The 18,268-nt window shown below is 33.3% G+C and overlaps 4 protein-coding genes across 4 annotated transcripts; 2 read left to right on the top strand and 2 right to left on the bottom strand.

The window, feature by feature from the left end:
• Positions 1–874: 874 nt before the first annotated feature.
• LOC124537410 lies at positions 875–2,865 on the top strand. Its single transcript, XM_047114245.1, has 3 exons — positions 875–1,253; positions 1,399–1,580; positions 2,476–2,865. Exons 1-3 carry the CDS (start codon positions 1,098–1,100, stop codon positions 2,684–2,686), a joined length of 549 nt encoding a protein of 182 aa, XP_046970201.1. The 5' UTR covers positions 875–1,097; the 3' UTR covers positions 2,687–2,865.
• A 1,459-nt stretch (positions 2,866–4,324) lies between these two features.
• On the bottom strand, positions 4,325–11,595 carry LOC124537409 (MAU2 chromatid cohesion factor homolog). Its single transcript, XM_047114244.1, has 12 exons — positions 11,335–11,595; positions 10,972–11,151; positions 10,214–10,336; positions 9,558–9,686; positions 9,144–9,252; positions 8,303–8,467; positions 7,356–7,550; positions 6,722–6,831; positions 6,116–6,217; positions 5,839–5,942; positions 4,823–5,025; positions 4,325–4,569 (listed from the first exon to the last, which is right to left on the bottom strand). The coding sequence occupies exons 1-12, from the start codon at positions 11,557–11,559 to the stop codon at positions 4,382–4,384; spliced, it is 1,833 nt and encodes a 610-aa protein (XP_046970200.1). The 5' UTR covers positions 11,560–11,595; the 3' UTR covers positions 4,325–4,381.
• Positions 11,596–12,992: 1,397 nt separating this feature from the next.
• Positions 12,993–14,647, bottom strand: LOC124537478 (60S ribosomal protein L12). The gene is made up of 4 exons (XM_047114341.1): positions 14,469–14,647; positions 14,310–14,383; positions 13,594–13,774; positions 12,993–13,212 (listed from the first exon to the last, which is right to left on the bottom strand). The coding sequence occupies exons 1-4, from the start codon at positions 14,503–14,505 to the stop codon at positions 13,010–13,012; spliced, it is 495 nt and encodes a 164-aa protein (XP_046970297.1). The 5' UTR covers positions 14,506–14,647; the 3' UTR covers positions 12,993–13,009.
• A 1,023-nt stretch (positions 14,648–15,670) lies between these two features.
• Positions 15,671–18,266, top strand: LOC124537192 (tumor susceptibility gene 101 protein). Its single transcript, XM_047113929.1, has one exon. It carries the CDS (start codon positions 15,793–15,795, stop codon positions 16,993–16,995), a length of 1,203 nt encoding a protein of 400 aa, XP_046969885.1. The 5' UTR covers positions 15,671–15,792; the 3' UTR covers positions 16,996–18,266.
• Positions 18,267–18,268: the final 2 nt, after the last annotated feature.

Here is an 18,268-nt window from a genome sequence, read left to right as displayed (position 1 = left end):
GCTAACAGCAATAAAAGCTTAGTGAAAATATAGATAAGCTTCAAACCTTTACCTGAATAGGAAAGGAGATTATTAAATATTCATAGTCAATCAAATTTGATAAAATCAGTGATAATCATTGTATATGCACTAGAAGTAAGGATAAACTTATAACGCCAAGTCTCCAACTCCGGAAAGTCAATAAATCTTTCTTGGGGCAAGGTATCCGTTTCTGTAATAAAACTCCGCAGACATTTTTAACTTTGCCGTTTCGTAAATTCAAATTGTTTATAAAAATACATTGGTAAAAAAGGCGTATTACTCGATACAAGATTTTGTAGATGATAAAAAAGCGTGGAATTAATACTTGTTGACTTCCACGCAGGATATATTAATTTAAATAATTGTATTAACTAACATGACTTTGTATTTTTTAAATGTTGGAAACAGTAACTACTGAGTTTCTTGCCGATTCTTCTCGATAGAATCTACTTTCAGAACCGATGGTATTGACGATTCAAAAGTGCTTGTAAAAGCCCACTTGAATAAAGTTTATTTTGATTTTGAATATACACAACTGGCAAGTGAACTGTTTACTTTTTTGAGTAAAACCATTGATTTAGCAATTAGTAGGTACTCGTTATGGAGCTAAGGTTATATTAGCTGACCAGTCTTAACGCTGGAAAATGGGACATCCGTTTAAGTGGGCACCATTGCCCACAGATCAAATATATTAACACTCCCTCACAATGGCAGTGCGGCTCAAACGTGGGAATGCAATCCTACGTTCTTTGTGCCTGCAGTTACACTAGCTAGCTCATACTTCAAGTCGGAACAAAACAAAACTAAGCAAGTATTATATCTGGCAGTAGAATATACGAGTGGTTAGTTCATTCTCAAAGGTGCTTCCACAAGGCTGTCAAATAAAATACTCATTATTATAAAATAAAAAATGTTTCGTTAAATCATTGCATCAAAAAGGTTACCAAGAATTATTAATTTTAATAAATTTTAACTGTTATGTGAATGTCAATCAAAATTGTTAGTAACTTCAGACGTAGTAGGTACACAAAATTTCCAGTATATAAAGGATTAGTAAATATAACACCAACAAGAAAATGTCTCACGCATTTTACGCGGATGCCTGGCAGAAATCGAATCGGCGTGTTAGAGTTTGGTATCAGGAAAACCTGATGCCGGCTTTATTAGCCGCAAAAGAAAGACGAGCGCGGGAAATCGATGCGTCAATTGCACTCGCAGAGGAACTACTGCGGGTACTGCTTAGTTTTAAATCATAATTTAAAATTTAAAAAAGTGTTTAAGTCATAAAAAAATTAAAATTTTAGCTAAAAATCTAAACTGTTTAGTGGTATTTTCTTGAAAATATATTTTTATCTCTTTTTTATTTTAACGTAATAGATTTATGAAGAACCAGTAGCAAAAGCGCGGCCTGTCCCTACACATGACATTATACCGTCAGAAGATGATAGTCTCATGAAACCCATAGAGCCAGAAATATTAGATCTTTTATATGGATGCACTGAAAAAGGCGCAGCTCAGCAATATCTTAAAGCAAGAAATAAAAAATCTCCCGAAGACAAGTAGGTATAATTTTATACTTAGTGATAAGGCTTTGTGCAAGCCCGGATAGGTGCCACCCCCTCATCAGGCGATTAATATTTCTTACACCGCTATTGTCTATATGATGGTATCAGGCCATCAGCCATCAGGTGGCCCATATGCTCGTTCCCCTACCTATAAAGAAATAAAAATAATGAGTTTTTAATTTGTCATAAGGAGCTCTTCTAGAAGTTTCACCTAATGGGAATTCGTAAAACTACACCAAATTAAATCGAGTTACTTGACTTTATTGTTCTCTTAAATATAAATGATTACATCCACCAACTCTTGAGCATAGACCGTGGTAGGGCAAGCTAAACAAAACTTCGAAAAAGAAGTGTTCCCTCATTTTCAGGATCAACTCACCTCTAGAAAAAATCCCTAATGTTCTAATTTCAATCAACATATGTGTAAACTACTAGAAATTTAGCAGAAATTATGCAATTCTACTTGAATTTCTAATTTTTTTATTCCTCTCATTTTCTTTTTTCTTTCGCAAATGATTGTCACCTCTGTCAAACGACGACCTCCGCGGTCGAGTGGTGTGTACGCCGGTTTCGATGGGTAAGCCACTCCGAGGTCCTGGGTTCGATTCCCGGCTGAATCGATGTAGATTACCATTAGTTTTCTGTTGTCTTGGGTCTGGGTGTTTGTGATACCGTCGTTACTTCTGATTTTCCATAACACAAGTGCTTTAGCTACTTACATTGGGATCAGAGTAATGTATGTGATGTTGTCTCATATTTATTTATTTATTTATTATTATAAAACCCCATTACAATGTTTTAACATCCGTTAAAAGGCTAATCTAGTGTTATTCTATAACATATATTCAAACAGTTATTACTCATCAATTGTTATAATTTGATTGCACAGGTTTTATTTTCGTTTAACTTCCAACTGGGACTACGGCTGGCAACAGAAACAATCGCGGCTCAAGCCTCGTGACGTGAACCGGGGTCGCTGCGCTATACTACGAGACACGTTCTACCGCAAGAGCAACCTCGCTCCCGACCCACCGCATTACTCCAGTCCGGCTGGCGGGGAGTTTTCTATATGCAGTGAATACTCTTGTAACGCAAATTAATAATACTTATATAAGAAAACATAACAGGACTTGGGTAAATAATAAGACAGTATATAGCAAAAAACATATATTTTATAGTTTTATTATTTACAATAATTCAACTTTTATTTACATATTTAACAACAGCAAATGTACCCATTCGTTAAGGCCACATCACACTGTTACAGGGAATTATTAAAATAAAAAATGTGTACAGATTATAGTCGTTTAATTTACAACACAATCGTCGCTTTACGCGACTACGAGGTGTAACGTGCCAATGGACGGATCCCAGTACAACGGAAGCAGTCATTCCCTATGCTACTATATAAAAATAATATTAGAATGGAAAGAAGTATTAACAGCTATTGTGACGAATCTAACATAAAGGCAGATCCATCCATTGAGACGTGAATAACGAATACTCAATTTATCGATACAACTAAAATTAATCAACCAGACACATTTTCAACAACATTCTCACCCTAACAAGTAACTAATAAAAATAATAAATATGAGACGTCTTTGTTCTTTCTCAAGTTCATATTTGACACATAGTATGTACAATAATTATTATATGCTATAAATCAGTCCATTGAATTTTGCAAAATCCACGTTTCCTTCCGATTGTTACAAATTGTGCAAAATGGGACACTATTTTGCTCTCCCTTCGTATTTGTTGGTTAAGAATATTATAATACAAGATCTCAACATGTTTCATTTACTATATATATTATCGAAAAAAAAATCTTTGAAAATAAATAAATAACTAAAACTCGTTCCATTGCGTAATAAAATAAATCTAATAATAATTATAATTAAGAACCTAAATAAGATACAATGAATTTTGATAGTAATGAAAATTATATAAATTATACGACTGAATGTTATAACCCAGAATATTTGTCATCGACAGTTGAACCTATTTTTGAACAAAATTATGTAGAACATATTTTAGTAAAAGTAAAGGCATATTTCGTACAAGCTTAATTTTCTTCTATGGTGTTTTGATATGATTTTTATTGTCACATAAATTAGTTGTAATCAAAAATTTGGTACTAACAATAACTTTTAAACCGAATTTCACTATTTTTTTAAATCAATCATTGCTGGTATCAATTTTAAATGTATTTTTTTCTTGAAACCGTACAGCTGCATTGATGAAACACATATTATTATGGACAATCATCATTCTGAGGATAATTTTTCTTAAAAATTGCGAATTGAAGGTTGGGAATGATATCGATCTTTAATTTACCACTGCTGCTAAATTTACACGTAAGTCGCATACTGATGCTTCAAAGTAACTTAACGTGTCATGTACGATTTAAATCATCCCGTTTGCTTCTTTCTAAGGCGGAGCTTTGTTTCTGCATCAGAATTCTATCCAGGCATCAGATCCATCGAGAGACGACTTTAGAAACAATAATAATTAGGCCTGTCTGACGACGCCGGTCACATATATGTAGTAGTAATTATTAAAATGTTTTAAGTGCAAATTACAACAGATAATTTGATTTTCAAGTGTAACGACTTTGCTTGATATTTATGTATAATATTTCGCATAGTCATATATTAGTTAAGTATTTAACCAAAAGTAATCACATGGAGGCGTCCCGTCCGGGGGCGCGGGGGCGCGGGGCCGCACTACGTGGCGGGCGCGGGGCGCGGGGCGCGAGGCCGCACTACGTGGCGGGCGCGGGGCGCGGGGCCGCACTACGTGGCGGGCGCGGCGCCGGGCGGCGGCGGCAGCGCGGGCGGCGCGCCGCTGGTCCAGTGCACGAGCGCGTGCTGCGGCAGCTGCGTGGCCTGGAAGTGGTCCTTCAGCAGCGCCTGCGAGAAGTTGCAGTGCATCTGGTACGCCTCGTTCTCGCGCTCCGTGTCGCCCGCTAGCCTGTACAAGTCTGTAATAGTAACAAAAAATACTATTAGACATTTCATATTTTAGGATATGGTTGCTGTTTATTTGCGATAATTTATTCATAGATTCTTTCAATAAACCTCCCACCAAAAAGAAATATTTTTATGAACTAAGAACATGGTGTGACAAAAACATTGGTTACCAAGTTTAAGGTTTAAAGTTATTTCCTGCTAAACGATTTTGAGCTATTTGTCGTTATACAACAAGTTACCTTTGCAAACACAAATGAAATCTACCTTTGAGTATAGCCGAAGCCCAAAGCTGTACATGCACGTCGGGTATCTTGCTGGCGAGCTGCATGGCGGGCGTGACCATGTTCATGCTCTCTCGCGAGTTATTAATGGACAAAAAGATGTGCCCGAGCAGCACTAGCGAGCAGGAAGTCAGCCTGTTCAGATCCTCCGCGTTCGCCATTTTCAGTGTCTCTCTGAGGTAACGTCTGAAAGAAAATTAAATTATAATAGGCTATTTGACTGGTTTTTAAAATCCATCTTATATTATTTAGTAGAGGTTAAGGAACCCAGTAAGTAAGTTGATTTTTTTATTTCTAATACATATTTGCCGAAAAATATCATATTAAAAATTCCATATTTAAATAACGCGCGAAAACGCTACTTGGACAATATGGCGCTGCAATGGGGTCGGTGACGTCACTTTGCTGTATTTTAATCTGCGGTACATATAGTAGAAAAGCAAGGTTCACAAGAAAGTGACTTCATCATAAGCCCGGCCAATCAGGAGCGTTTTGTGTCACGTGACAAACGTTTGAAAAAATGCATTTTTATTTATTCATTTTTGAATATATTAAGTATTATTTTCAAGTTTCGTTAGTAAATAACCATTTATAAACTCATAATATACACTGATTACAATAATTCACAATTTATTTTTCACATTGTCAAATAGCTTTTTACACTAGTCTATCTTCTTTGGCGGTATATAAGTATGTACATAAGATGCACATTATTTAATTGTTCAATATATTTTATAAACATTTAATTTGTATCTTCTCGAGTTACAATATAATATTTTTATTTGAACTACACTGAGTAACACTTTGATTCGGTTTTATTTTTTAAACTCATTAATCAATCATCAATACAATTATGTATACAAATGAGGTATAATATTTTAATATTATTTACCTAAACTTTTTTATCATAGTATGTCAATTTGATCTTTTTGTTTTAATATGTTTTTAAAAACTCGAATTAAAAATTTAGTTTTATATGGTTATATTAACACTACTAACTTTGCTTCGTTATATCGCGCTTGAAAGAAGGCTTGCAGTCCTAGAACGTAGAAAGAGGCAGCTCGCAGTCCGTGTGCGTACGCAGGTAACGCCTCAGGCCTCACCTACAAAAAGTTAAATAGTATATTAAGACTAATTATTATTAAGTAACATAAAATAAAAAACATAAAAATATATCCGGATGTTATCAGGCGAGTCGTCGGCATTCCTTACTGTTACTAAACCATAAGTATCATTAACAATTAGGAATGTTGCCAACTTTTGTTCAGTCATTTACCTGTTCCATCAATTGTGCTAAGTCGTTGTCTCTCCTTCCTCGTAAATATACAATGGCCAGGTTCAGTTTCGCGAACATCCATAAGTCTCTCTCTTGTGACATCTGTTTAAAGAAACAAACAATATAGAAATGCTACATTGTATTAAAAATATGAAGAAATTAATTGCTCTTATAGATGAAAATGGATTGATTTAAGTGTAACTTTTTTCTTTTGTAAATTAATCTTCCACATTTCTACTTTATTTTATTTAGTAGAGCTTCTGTGTTTATCTCTCACTGCTAGGCTAAGTGGCTTTTCTCTTTTTTGGGGAAAAGGACCTTATTCCAGATTGCCATTCCATCTGCTCATTAATTTGTGGACACACGTGTTGCAGGTTAATACCTCACGATGCTTTTATTCAGCGACAAGAACGAGATGAATAAAATATGAGGCCAAATTAATCTATAAGTTGCAGAAAAAGGGGGGAGGTCAGATCAGTTTTACTTTCAATTTCTAAACATGTTTAAATAGCATTTATGATCTGACTATTTTCGAACACACTAAATATTTTTTTAAGCTTAAGAATAACTTTCTCCACACATTATTAGGGTTTGACTTTAACATACGTGTATGGCTGTGTGGAACTGCGCTTCGGCGGCCTCCATGCAGTTCATTGACATGGCATATAGCCCTAGCAGGCAGTGCAGCTGCGGTGTGTGCGCCGCTGCCGTGCTCGCTGTTAATATACAGTTTTAATTAGCTATATATATGACAGATTATTTTTCTCACATCACATATATAATATACGTTTTTGATATAATTTACAGTTTACTACGAAAAGATTAAGGAAAATAGTTACATAATGAAAATGAAATGCGTGATGTCTAAGGTATACCCAAAAAAATTAAAACTGAATTAAGCAGTCATTGACGACCTCTCTGGTCGAGTGGTGTGTACACCGGTTTTCATGGGTGCGCCACTCTGAGGTCCCGGGTTCGATTCCCGGCCGAGTCGATGCAGATTACCATTAGTTTTCTATGTTGTCTTGGGTCTGGGTGTTTGTGGTACCGTCGTTACTTCTGATTTCCATAACACAAGTGCTTCAGCTACTTACATTGGGATCAGAGTAATGTATGTGATGTTGTCTCATATAATAATTGAGCTAGTAACTATGCTCACTTTTAAAAATGAACAATTTATATTTTTGAAAAGAAAGAAACAGAAAAGCATTTAATAATATCGATCGCGAGTGCGTCGTACCGCTGGGCGCGGAGGAGAGCAGGTGCGCGGCGCGCGCGATCTCGTGCAGCGCATGCGCCTTGCCGCCCGCCACGAGGCGGCAGAGCGCGGCGTGCTCCAGCAGCGCCATGCGCAGGCGCCACGCCAGCACGGCGCCGCCGCGCGGCCCGCCGCTCAGCGTCGCCGCGCCGCCCGCCTCGCCGCCCTCCTCGCTCGCTGCACATGTAATAACGATGAAGATTTTTTCAATGATCATGAAAATAAAAATGGTATCAATGTGTTTTTAGATTATTAAAGAAAATGTAACATTCATTTAAAAAAAATGAAAAGGCAGAGAATAGCCAAAAATTGATGGTTGTGTGATACTTGATATAAGTGTGAGTTGAGGGAGAAAATGTCTTAAAAGACGATGATAACTTATGAAGATGCATAAATAAGCTTTTAAATGATCATCAAAATGTGTCAATGTCAATGTGGTGTCAATGTCTTTTTAGATTATTAAAAAAATATATAACATTAATTTAAAAAAAATGAAAAGGCAGAGAATAGCTAAAAATTGATGGTTGTGTGATACTTGATATAAGTGTGAAAGAGGCGTGTGGGGCGAGTTGAGAAAGAAAATGTGTTAAAAGACGATGATAACTTATGAAGATGCATAAATAAGCTTTTATCTCGAATTTAAAACGATGCAAATATATATTATATATATTGCACTTAAAATAGTTAACTTTTTCATACTGTTAGTATTTTATTAAAATTTCCTATTATTCAAAACTGAGGTTAACATCCAATTAGATTCTCAACTTCTGAAGCGCAAGGCGCATTAACTTTAATTACGAGGCACCTTTGAACCCTGCCACGCCTTATGCGACCTCCTTGCTCACACATTCAAACTCAGAAAACGAGATTTAAATGTTGTGGCTGGACAAATAAGTATAAAAAAAAAAAAAGCGATATGACGAACGTACAGGTGAGTTTGTCGATCTGCGCCAGTGCCTTCTCCGTGTACTTGTGCGCCTTGTCCATGTAGCCGGCCTGCGCGGAGTGCATCACGGTCACGAGGTACACCAGCACGTAGAGCTGCTGCCGCGACAGCCACACGAACGACTCGCCCGCCGCGCTGCCGCACACCGCTGCAACAGTAGCGTTAACAATCAACACATGACCATTATGTATCTCTTAACTCCGAACACCACGATTGCCGTATAGTCTATAATGTTTTTATTTATTTGTTTATATTTCAGAAGAGCATATGCAGGCAGTCCTCGACTTACGTCCGACAATGTTTTGACACTATTCCTCGATCATACGTCAATTGTTTCGATTTACGTCGCATACTTCGGGAACTTAACATGCCGTAAGGACGAGGACTGCCTGTGTACTATAATCGTTTGAAAGGTAGAATAAACAGACTTTAAAATAATCGAAGCACTTTACTATATTGTGCACTACAGTAAGTTCTTGATTAATTTATATTTATTTATTACACAACACTTTAACTTTGCTTCTAAATTCCTATAACAGTTTTGCCGAAACTTAAAACTGCATTTTATCACAAAGCAATAGTCAATATCAGATTAATCAAGCTCCCAACCAATTATATGGCCTGAACTTGCCGTCAAATGTTGTATTATTATCATAGGGCTTTTTGCTTGTTATGGCTGAAATAGAGTATACATATTTAATTTACTTGAAAAAAACTTCACTGACACTCAAAAAGCCACTTATTCACAAATCCAAAATAAATTCATATAAATTAGCTGTTTACTTCTTCTCATATTCAATACAATTTCTTATAATTTTATTTACCATCATCATCCGGCCATGTTGGTGCCATTATGGTCTGAATACTTTGCTGCAGCTGCTTCAGACATGGTTTTACACTTTTCACTTGTCCCGCCATCAAGTAATGACATACCTGTAATAAAAATGTTTAACTCCTATGAAACAAAATACAGTTTTTATTCCTAAATTAACAAAATAAATTGGAATGGGCAACAGTTCAGCAGTTAAGGAAAATTTTGCTACATATATCAAACAATTTTCCAATTTCAACAATTCAAATATTTCAAGTAATTTATTTTCTTAATATAAATTTTAATTTCATCATAATATCTTCACTTACAATAGAAAAATAAACTTAATTTCTATTAAAAATACACTAGCAGTCCACAGTTACACAGAACATTACATTTTACATAATGAATTGATTAGCATATTCACCTGCAATACTAGGAAGAAAACTTTCAAATATTCTTTTTGGTGTGGACTACCAACCCATGTCTCAACTAGATGTCCAGCCTGATTAAGCAGTGGTAGAACTTCTTGTATTTTTTTGTCTATTAATAGTAACTGAAAAAAGAATATATGCACTATTAATTATTCAGTATTTTCCTAGTGAATACCTTTCTGCATCAGATTCTATAATATTATTATACTTTATAGTTTTTTCTATGCATATCTCATACAGTCACTTTACGAATGCTATAGACTGTGAAATAAGTTGCTATGAGTAGGTGTGGAAGATAATGATGGTATGAAATAAATCTACTCTATCTCCATAGGCTGAAGTGTAAAGTTAAATAAGCTGCTGAGGTTAATGAGTTAATGAGATATTTCTGTAGATTAAATATAATGCTAAAGTTTCAAGCTTATGTTATACAGAAATCTTTTAAAAACTTTAAACATATGGAACAAACAATTATTTATTGCATCAATGTTTATCATAAGTACTTCAAATTTTTAATAATTTTAGTTTTAAGCATACTTTTCATTAAAAATATTCAAAGACACAGATTATTTCTCCATTGAATATCAAAAAAAAATGTAAATATGGAGTATATTAGTGAAATTCATTAATTGAATAAAATGTTACATACCATAACCCTACTGAGCAAAAACAGTACTCGTGTGTATGCAGCATTGGAAATCTGGGCATAGTCCACTCCCACACCTAGTAAACTGCTAGCCACTTCATATTCCCTCTCTGTTGCATGGATTTGCTGTAAATATCCTTCATATCAATACTGTTTGATAAGTATCTTTAATCTACTCCAATCACAAGAGGTGAAAATGGACATAGAATTAACGAAATAAATATCTTTGGTATTAGTTTGCAAAGGTTAAATAAATAATATATGATATTCGTTATGATTCATGAAAAATTGGTATTCCTAACAATTGCAAAACTGTTTTTAAAACAACAGAAGTAAAATTAAAGTGTAAGTACAGAGTTTAGTGGAATAGTGCTGTATTTTGACACAAAGATGTATTAATCAAGAACTGTTAATAGAACATGATATAGCTGATCTGTCAGCAAATTGCATGGTAAATGTATATCTAAGACTATTTTATCTTCACTCCTTCCTTGGTTGGACGATAAAAATAGACTATACGTAATTGTTTTCCAATTATTATAAATAATATATCATACACATATATATAAATTCTAATACTGTACATAAATTTAAGTAAAAGTTCCTATATGAATTCATTTGATAGTTTATTAAGTGATAAATAATAAGAAAAATTAAAAATATAGATTACATACTTGAGATTTAGATTTAAATTTTTACAGCTTTTTAATTTTGAGCTAAATTCGGACCTGCGAAACAATAATATATATAATATTACTCACTGCTAATTGGAATATTAGTCTGCAGTGCCAATAAACACTGTGCTGTGATAGTTCGATTGCTTTTCGTAGGATAGGTTTGGAGTGTGTAGGTTGACCCTGTTGCTCAAAGAGCTCGGCCAGCACACTCGCCGCTTCGAACTTGACATCGTCAAACCCATTGATAGTCTGAGATAAACACCACTGTAACAAAAACACTATATGACCCACTTCAACATCATTGTTTACATTCTAAGGGAAACCTCTCGCGTCTATTACCCGCAAAAATTGATAAGACAACACATAATACACATTAGAGCTTACACGTAACGCTTGAACCATATCCACACTTATTCACATAGGCAACAAAATAACAAAAAAACTTACACTCTGTTCCAAATGCGATCTCGCCAAGTCGATGTTTTTAGTGTGTGTCAAAAGGATATTCCCGAGTTGTAAATGTGTTCTAGCTTCGACTCTCTGTGGTGGTTTGAAATTAAATACAGCTTGAAGGCACTGAATACAACTTTTTATGTCAGGAGGATTTGATGTGCGGAAATGTTCCGCTAAACCAAGTAAAGAAATATACCAAGCGTCCTGCGTTGACGCCATTTTGACATTTCTGCTTGGACTCTTGGAGGGAGCAGTGTTGACAGTTAGTATTATTCCATAAAATAAGTTCACAGATTAAAATTACAGACTTTAATAAGCTGTTAAATTATATAACATATATATTAATAATACAGTGATTTTTTTATATAAATCTATTACTTTCACCCAATACATATAAATAAAAACAAAAATTTAATTCCTTACTAATTTTATAAAACACTAGCCTAATGTTTTTGTCGATGGTGAATCACAAGAGACAGCTTATTTCTTTCAAATCAAATTTTTACAGGGTTATCGATAATTTGATGTATTCCCTTTGGGAGCCTAGGAGCAAAGAGTATCCTAGGAGGTGACAGGGGTGACTTTTTGCGATAATTTTAACACGAATTTCTACCAGCGTCCTTTCTGGTCATTTTACTTCGGTTGCTATGAAATAAATTCCTAGTTCTTTATATCTTTGAAGGAATTTTTAAATTATTTCACCGACAGAATAAATAGAATTCAATTGAAAATCAATCAGCGACAATAATTGAAACGATAATCAAAATATTTCTTTGAAAAGACCATTTGAATGTTTTTCTTTCATCTCATTTTTTATAACTATATTGTAAGAAAAGAGATTAAATACATTCTACAAATATTAAAATTTAAATAATGACAACTTTGAGCTAAACACGTTTTATGCATATCGATACACAATTGATTGTTGTCGATAAGTAATATGGACGGTATCGTGTGTATCGCTCCCTAATGCCTTAGAGTAATACTATTAATAATTATTATTGCTATTCACTACTTCTTTGTCTTCTTTAACTTGCTATTAGCGATAGAATCGACTATAGCAAAAATCATTCGTTTTTGGAAGCTCTATCCATTAATTATTCGGCAGTATTACACACTCAAATAATTAATTTAGTAAGCCTAACGACACTACATTAAGTAATAGAATCCATAAGGTTTATATTTTTTAATAGATTTTCGACAAATCATAGAATTGTTGTAAGATCATTTATTTTCTTCAATATACATTTTAACAAATTAGTAGGTTTTGCCAGCTGGCTTTATAAACTAGTCAGATCATCTTTACATATATAATTAAATATAATAAAGTAAGTTATATAATTAAATATAATAATAGCTCCTGCTATATTAATAATATGCAATAATAATGTGATATAAATTATGATATAGAATCAAATGTCATAACACTGTATTGAAGGCCAAGGTTACTCTCATAACACATATCATAAACATGCATTAATAGTTAACAAGCTATTTGAAATTGAAAAAGTATCACTGACACTTCCTTGGCAATTAAATGCACAATCTCTATAATGTAGGTAACAGGTTAACATCATAACCACTAGGTTATGACAAGGCCTTAAAATATATGTTATACTAAAGTTATTATTCAGAAACAATAAAAACAACCATTATCAATTTAAAATGTTTATTCATCAATAGTCAGTGCACCACTGTTGATATCAGCAATGAGGTCATGAGGTGGTCTACCATCAATTGTGCAACCAACAGACTGGGCAGTACCAAGGATTTCCTTCACTGTACCAGAGAGGTATCGAGCCATAGATCTGTTCCTCATAACCTTTGCGATTCCAATCACATCTTCAAGTGTGATATTTCCATTGTGTTTAACTGTAAAAAATAAGTGTTATTTTAGCAAAGTTATTAACCTATTACATCTATTTTATTTTAAATATTAACACTTAAATAGCTTATTACAGAGCAAACTATGTAATTTAAATATGTTTTGTACTAAATTGTATTACTGGGTCTTAAGTCTTGTCATAATTATTGAGCAGTTCCAAGTGGAACTGGTACAAAATTGTTTGATAACCAGAAGTAAAAGTTTAATATACAAAAAAAAAATTCACTTGTTTAATGACTGAACACTGTTTTAAGGATATTCCTACTAAAAAATTTAACTATTAGAAAATGAGATGTTAACTTTCATTAAAACAAAATCATATAGTAAAGTTTTTTTTTAAGATATATTTTACATTAATGTTTACTTACTGTTCTTTTGCTTCTTGCGATCACGAGGAGGCTCCTTAAGTGCTCTAATGATGAGAGCAGCTGCAGACGGTACCACAGAGATTTGTGCTTGTCTGTTTTGTACAATGAGCTGCACAGTAATCTTCAATCCCTTCCAGTCGCTAGTGGCCTTAGCAATGTCATCACCCACTTTTTTGGGAGACTGTAATATAGGTAGATAGGTTGGATTAGTATTGTTTAAAACTCAACAGTTCTCAAGTTGATAAATAGTTAAATATATTAACAGTAATCTACTCATTTCAGTATAACTTAAAGATTTACTTTATATACTTAAACTATCTTACATCATGGCATATTCAAGCCTGGTCCGCGACTCCTTATTGTACATTCGGAGTAGCCGTGACAGGGAAAGTATCCTCAGGATGAGGGATACTATCCTGAGTCACGGGTTCCTTCCATCCGCCACCCGGAAGGACGCGCCTGGTAGGGAGGCACCCCCCAGGATCATTCATCACAAAGTATAAGTAATATATATGATATATATGTAAAATATAATGCAAATGTTATATAGACTGTGAAATCTATATGTAATAAAATTATATCGTAATTTATTAGTGAATTCCTAATGGCAATGTAATAAAATAGGGAAACTACCGAAACACTATCAAGTATGCCGCCGACACAGCATGTTGGTTAAGCAAATTTAGTTTGAAAAACAAATGTAGTTTTATACTCACGAGACCCAAGGGACCGATTTTGGGAGCCAGGGACGATGTCGCACCAACTTCTCCACCGACACATCTCAAGTTAACTATAACAAAATAAAATATTGAAGAACATCACACAACGATACCGTAACTTGGTTATCTTAAAACATTTCACTTTCGAAAGCTTACCGATTTTAATCTCGTTTGGATCGAACTTAGGAGGCATTGTGCTGTTTTATTGTAATATCACTTTATGATATTGTAATAAATCCAAAGAGATTCTTTTGGATTAAAACGAACTGTCTAAAAACGTTCCGTAAACGTTGACAGCTCGATGAAAAAGAAACTATTGTTCCGTTGACACTTGGTTGACAATTAAAAGCACAGATCACTATAATATAATATAGCTAACACAAAACATTAGACTAACGTCAAATAGCAGTGTATAATCTATGCAAACATATCGATATAAACACTACCTACTAAATTATCGACATTTAACTTAATATTAAAATTATAAAAATTACATAATTAATTATGACAATTTTTTTTTACGTATAGAAGGCCCATTTGATTTATTTACTTTGACGCAATAGGCTATTTGACTGGTTTTTAAAATCCATTTTATATTATTTAGTAGAGGTTATGGAACCTGAGAAAGTTGATTTTTTTTACAACATATTTGCCGAAAAATATAAGCCCGGCCAATTAGGAGCGTTTTGTGTCACGTGAAAAACGTTTTAAAAATGCGTTTTTATTTATGGATTTTCGAATAAATTAAGTATTATTTTCAACTTTCGTTAATAAATAACCATTTTTAAACTCATAATATATACTGATTGTAATAATTGACATTTTATTTTTCGCATTGTCAAATAGCCTATTCCATTCGTTGGAAACGATTGATATTATGGGCTATTTTCGTTTTATCGTTTGCATTAAAAAATATTATAATATTTACCAGAAAGCATTACTGTACAAACCATGTGTTGAAATTTTATTTAACTACGATTTCAGTGAGTTATGTCACAATTTAACTTAAGAATAGTTTCATGCTTAAATTGAATGTATTAAAATAATATTATGGAAAAAAACTTCCTAATAATAAAAAAAACTTCATAATTCCTTACTTTATTTCTAAATATTATACTAAAGATGCCATTCTTAATAAATATCATGCTATAGTTTTCAGAGAATTTATTTTAACTTCTATTTGTTAAATATAGCCGTATATTCAAGAATTATTAAAGTATAATATGATTAATTTATAGGAAAATCTTACAGTCATTGGTAGTTATCTACCTTCATTTCACAGTAGAATCGCTATGCATAGTTCGAGTTGGTAACACTACTTCTAGATAAAATAATGTTAGATTTTACTATACTCTATGATAATTGATAAATTGTCACTGTGACATCATATAATCTAATGATTTGTCTTCGGTTGCAATAAATTTTCCAGAAAGGACAAAACTAAATCTTTTAATTTTAAAAGCTAGTACCAGTTTAAATCATGGCTCACGATGAGATTCTTTTAAGATCGCATCTCTCAAACTACAAGTACCGAGATATTACATCACGAGAAGTGATCAGTCTAATTCAAGTATATCGAAGTTTGACATATCGCTTAGAAGGCTTTGTGTTTAATAATGGAGTAAGAAAAGAATTACTGAATCTTGAAGGCACAATACCTGTGAACTACAAAGGTGCCTTTTACAATATCCCTGTATGTATTTGGTTAATGGACACTCATCCAAAAAATGCGCCTTTATGTTTTGTGAAACCAACAGCAGATATGTCGATTAAAATATCGAAATATATAGATAGTAATGGTAAAGTTTATTTACCTTACTTACACGAATGGAATTCTAATGGATCAACACTACTAATGCTTGTGCAGTGTATGATTAGTGCATTTGGGGAAATACCACCAGTTTTTTCAAAACCAAGAAATGAAACTCGTCCACCATATCCAGTTAACTCATTTATGCCTCTACCTTCTGGATATCCCTACCCCGCCGTTGGTCAGCCTCAATTTGGAAATCCCTCAGCCACACCCTATCCAACAACATCAAATGTACCATACCCAAACTTTGGTACACCTTATCCAGGTGCTGCTAACACAAATGGTGCACCTTTCTCTCCAGCAAATACAACGCCTTACCCACCTACAACAGGTTATCCTGCAACTGCAGATGTAGCCGGGGGAACTATTACAGAGGAACATATTAAAGCATCTTTGCTCTCAGCCGTTGAAGATAAATTAAGGAGGAGACTCAAAGAGCAATCACAACAGTCACAGGCTGAACTTCAGACTCTACGTCGTACCCAAGAAGAGTTACGTGAAGGCAAGTCTAGATTAGAGGATATTATGACGAGATTACAAAGAGAGAGAGCTGAGCTGGATAAAAATGTTGCAATATTACAAGAAAAAGAGAAGGAACTACAGTCAGCTGTTGAGCATTTGGGGGAACAGGAAAGTGTAGATGTTGATGAAGCAGTTGTCACAACAGCACCACTGTACTCACAACTGTTAAATGCATTTGCCGAAGAAGCTACACTCGAAGATGCAATTTACTATATGGGAGAAGCTTTACGTAAGGAAGTAATTGATTTGGATACATTCTTAAAACAAGTACGTACATTGGCTCGACGACAGTTCACTCTAAGGGCCCTTATGCATAAGTGTAGACAAAAGGCACAACTTGCATGTTAGTGATATTCTCAGTTAAAGTTTGACCCATTATAAATGTTATCTATAGTGTAAATGATAAGCTTGCTTGTATCTCAATTTAAAAAGTTGTACAATATACATTACAAGACATGTTATGTATAAATTGCAGTGTGTTATTGAAGCTATACAACATTTCTAATAAAATATGATATTTTGCTTATGAAAAAAGGTTGTGTAAGTATAATTATCAGCCAGTAGAATTTTTACACATACACTAAACATTATCAATTTTTTGTAATTATTGCCTTTCTTTTTATTGCAACTAAATTGTTCATCAAATTAAGATTGTAAATGAAAGCTAGAATCTCTTGTTTCAAGCTAAATTAAATAAAATCCCATTTCCTTTTACTTCATATAATAATTAAATCAAAGAGACTGATTCAAAAAGTTGTGTATAATAAAAAATGGAAAGATATTTCAACATAATATACATACATATTATATTACATAGACCATGTGGTTGGAGATTTTTTTCAAAATATAATCTGGGGTAATTGTTATTTACCAGTTCTAAGTGTAGTATGCTAGCTTTCATATAATTAGATGATTAGTGTTTATGGGTATAAAGAAATTCATCATAAATATAAATAATATGTTTGTAATTGATATCATAACTCATAATGTTACATGTATTGGACAATAAATTAAATTTGAAGATCTAGATATAATTTTTTACATTATTATTATGAAAACTCAACATCTGAGTTGATATATAGTTACTATTATTTTATTGGTTTAATTTTCATACTAGCACTCATTTAAAAAAAATTGTGTATATTTCTTTATTTAATCATATATACTACATAATATAGATGTGTTTTTTTCATTAAAAATTATATTAATATATTATGTTATAATTATATTGTTCTAATGGAAATGTAAAACTATATTATAGATAGTATAAGAACAGTTTATGATAATGTTCCTGTCATGGAGAACACATCTGATAGGAATGCAGAAAACTGAAGCATGTGCTATATGAATGAAACATCATAGTAAAATGCATTGTTTATGGCAACTTCGAACAGTTTCTTATGAAGTAGACATTTTGTTAACCGACTTCAAGTTACAATGAATAACTTGGAAGTATCTTATCTAGTTTTTGCTACATACTGTAATGTACTTGAACTACTTATGTTTATTTTACTTTTAGTCTTTTTTAAGAATATAATAAATAGATGAATAAATTTATATACATTGTCCTCTGTGATTGTATATTATACTCATTGTCACAATAAACTGTAAGTCATAAATT

Source organism: Vanessa cardui, chromosome 18 (assembly GCF_905220365.1).
Source record: "Vanessa cardui chromosome 18, ilVanCard2.1, whole genome shotgun sequence".
NCBI classification, from domain to species: Eukaryota; Metazoa; Arthropoda; class Insecta; order Lepidoptera; family Nymphalidae; genus Vanessa; species Vanessa cardui.
The sequence above is the reverse complement of the archived record's forward strand: the minus strand, read 5'-3'. Positions and strand labels throughout refer to the sequence as shown.

Coding starts and splice junctions, on each gene's coding strand:
- LOC124537410 (XM_047114245.1), top strand. CDS start 1,098: ATGTCTCACGCATTTTACGCGGATGCCTGGCAGAAATCGAATCGGCGT. Junction 1,254..1,398: donor TCGCAGAGGAACTACTGCGG/GTACTGCTTAGT, acceptor TTAACGTAATAG/ATTTATGAAGAACCAGTAGC. Junction 1,581..2,475: donor AAAAAATCTCCCGAAGACAA/GTAGGTATAATT, acceptor TTGATTGCACAG/GTTTTATTTTCGTTTAACTT.
- LOC124537409 (XM_047114244.1), bottom strand. CDS start 11,559: ATGGCGTCAACGCAGGACGCTTGGTATATTTCTTTACTTGGTTTAGCG. Junction 10,337..10,971: donor GACTAATATTCCAATTAGCA/GTGAGTAATATT, acceptor GGATATTTACAG/CAAATCCATGCAACAGAGAG. Junction 4,570..4,822: donor GGCTTCGGCTATACTCAAAG/GTAGATTTCATT, acceptor TTACTATTACAG/ACTTGTACAGGCTAGCGGGC.
- LOC124537478 (XM_047114341.1), bottom strand. CDS start 14,505: ATGCCTCCTAAGTTCGATCCAAACGAGATTAAAATCG. Junction 14,384..14,468: donor TCCAAACGAGATTAAAATCG/GTAAGCTTTCGA, acceptor ATTTTGTTATAG/TTAACTTGAGATGTGTCGGT. Junction 13,775..14,309: donor AAATCGGTCCCTTGGGTCTC/GTGAGTATAAAA, acceptor CCTATATTACAG/TCTCCCAAAAAAGTGGGTGA.
- LOC124537192 (XM_047113929.1), top strand. CDS start 15,793: ATGGCTCACGATGAGATTCTTTTAAGATCGCATCTCTCAAACTACAAG.